A 1,090-nucleotide genomic window follows, 5' to 3' on the forward strand; every position below is an offset into this window, starting at 1 on the left:
TTTTTAGGTTAATTGCATGTTCATTTCCTTCAGAAAATCCAAATCTGTGATCAAGTTCTAAGACGCGCTGCACTGCTGCAGTGAAGGCTTCCTTCACATTAACAGCAGTTTTTGCACTTGTTTCATAATATGGGGTATTGTTATTCTCCTCACACCATGTTTTCACCATTGGTTCAAAAACCTGTCTATCACTTTCACTAACATCAACCTTATTTCCCAAAACTACAAATGGGAATGTGTCTGGATTTTGTACATCAGCGTAAAATAAAAACTCCTTCTGCCACATGGTAAGATTTTTAAAACTCTTTAAGTCGTCCACACTAAACGTCAATAAGCAGCAGTCAGATCCTCGATAAAATGGCGTTCGGAGGCTTTTAAATCTTTCTTGTCCAGCTGTATCCCATATCTGCATTGTGTAATTCTCCCCATCAACATTAATATCCTTGTTTAAGAATTCTACACCAATGGTGTGAAATGAGAGGCTGTCAAACTTGTCACTAATAAAGCGATTCATCAATGAACTTTTACCAACACCTCCATCACCAAGTAGAACTACCTTTAATACTGGCATACTTTTGTTGGATGGCATGTTGTCTTTATTTCAACGAAACTGTCAACTGTATAAGCAGTTCAGCATTCCTGAAAATAACAATTTTTTTAGATATGCATAATGAAGGATTTCTCATACTTTTAGCATGGCGTATGGACCCGCATTTTATATTTTATTTCCATGGGGGATGCAAGCAACCACACTGACAGATATTCCATAAATTGCGGCATATCATGCTGAATTGCCTATGGGCAAGCCCCTGAAAAAAATATGACAATTTAGGGGTTCAAAGGCTTATTTATTCAATTTTATAGAGTCTACCTAGGCCTACTATCTATGCCTAGGCCTATAAATATACAGAAAATACACATATAGGAGAGGCCTACTAGCTAGGCCTGGCCCTACCTAGCCTAGGCTAAGACTAGGCATAATAGGCCGGCTATAATTTTATTTTTTCCACAGCGAACGAATCGTGACTTTCCTAGCCAACGGGGTGGAGGGCCAGCTCTCCACAACTTTATTACCGTACTCGCCCGAATA

The 1,090-nt window shown here is 39.0% G+C and overlaps 1 protein-coding gene across 1 annotated transcript; it reads right to left on the reverse strand.

The window, feature by feature from the left end:
* Positions 1-4: 4 nt before the first annotated feature.
* On the reverse strand, positions 5-673 carry LOC117107082 (ras-related protein Rab-9A-like; the record flags this gene model as incomplete). The annotated part of the gene is made up of 1 exon (XM_033248618.1): positions 5-673. A coding segment is annotated over exon 1 (585 nt), but the record flags the coding sequence as incomplete, so codon positions are not given.
* Positions 674-1,090: the final 417 nt, after the last annotated feature.

Source organism: Anneissia japonica, unplaced genomic scaffold, assembly GCF_011630105.1.
Source record: "Anneissia japonica isolate Jap-2015-1 unplaced genomic scaffold, ASM1163010v1 scaffold297897_len1253_cov342_single, whole genome shotgun sequence".
NCBI classification, from domain to species: domain Eukaryota; kingdom Metazoa; phylum Echinodermata; class Crinoidea; order Comatulida; family Comatulidae; genus Anneissia; species Anneissia japonica.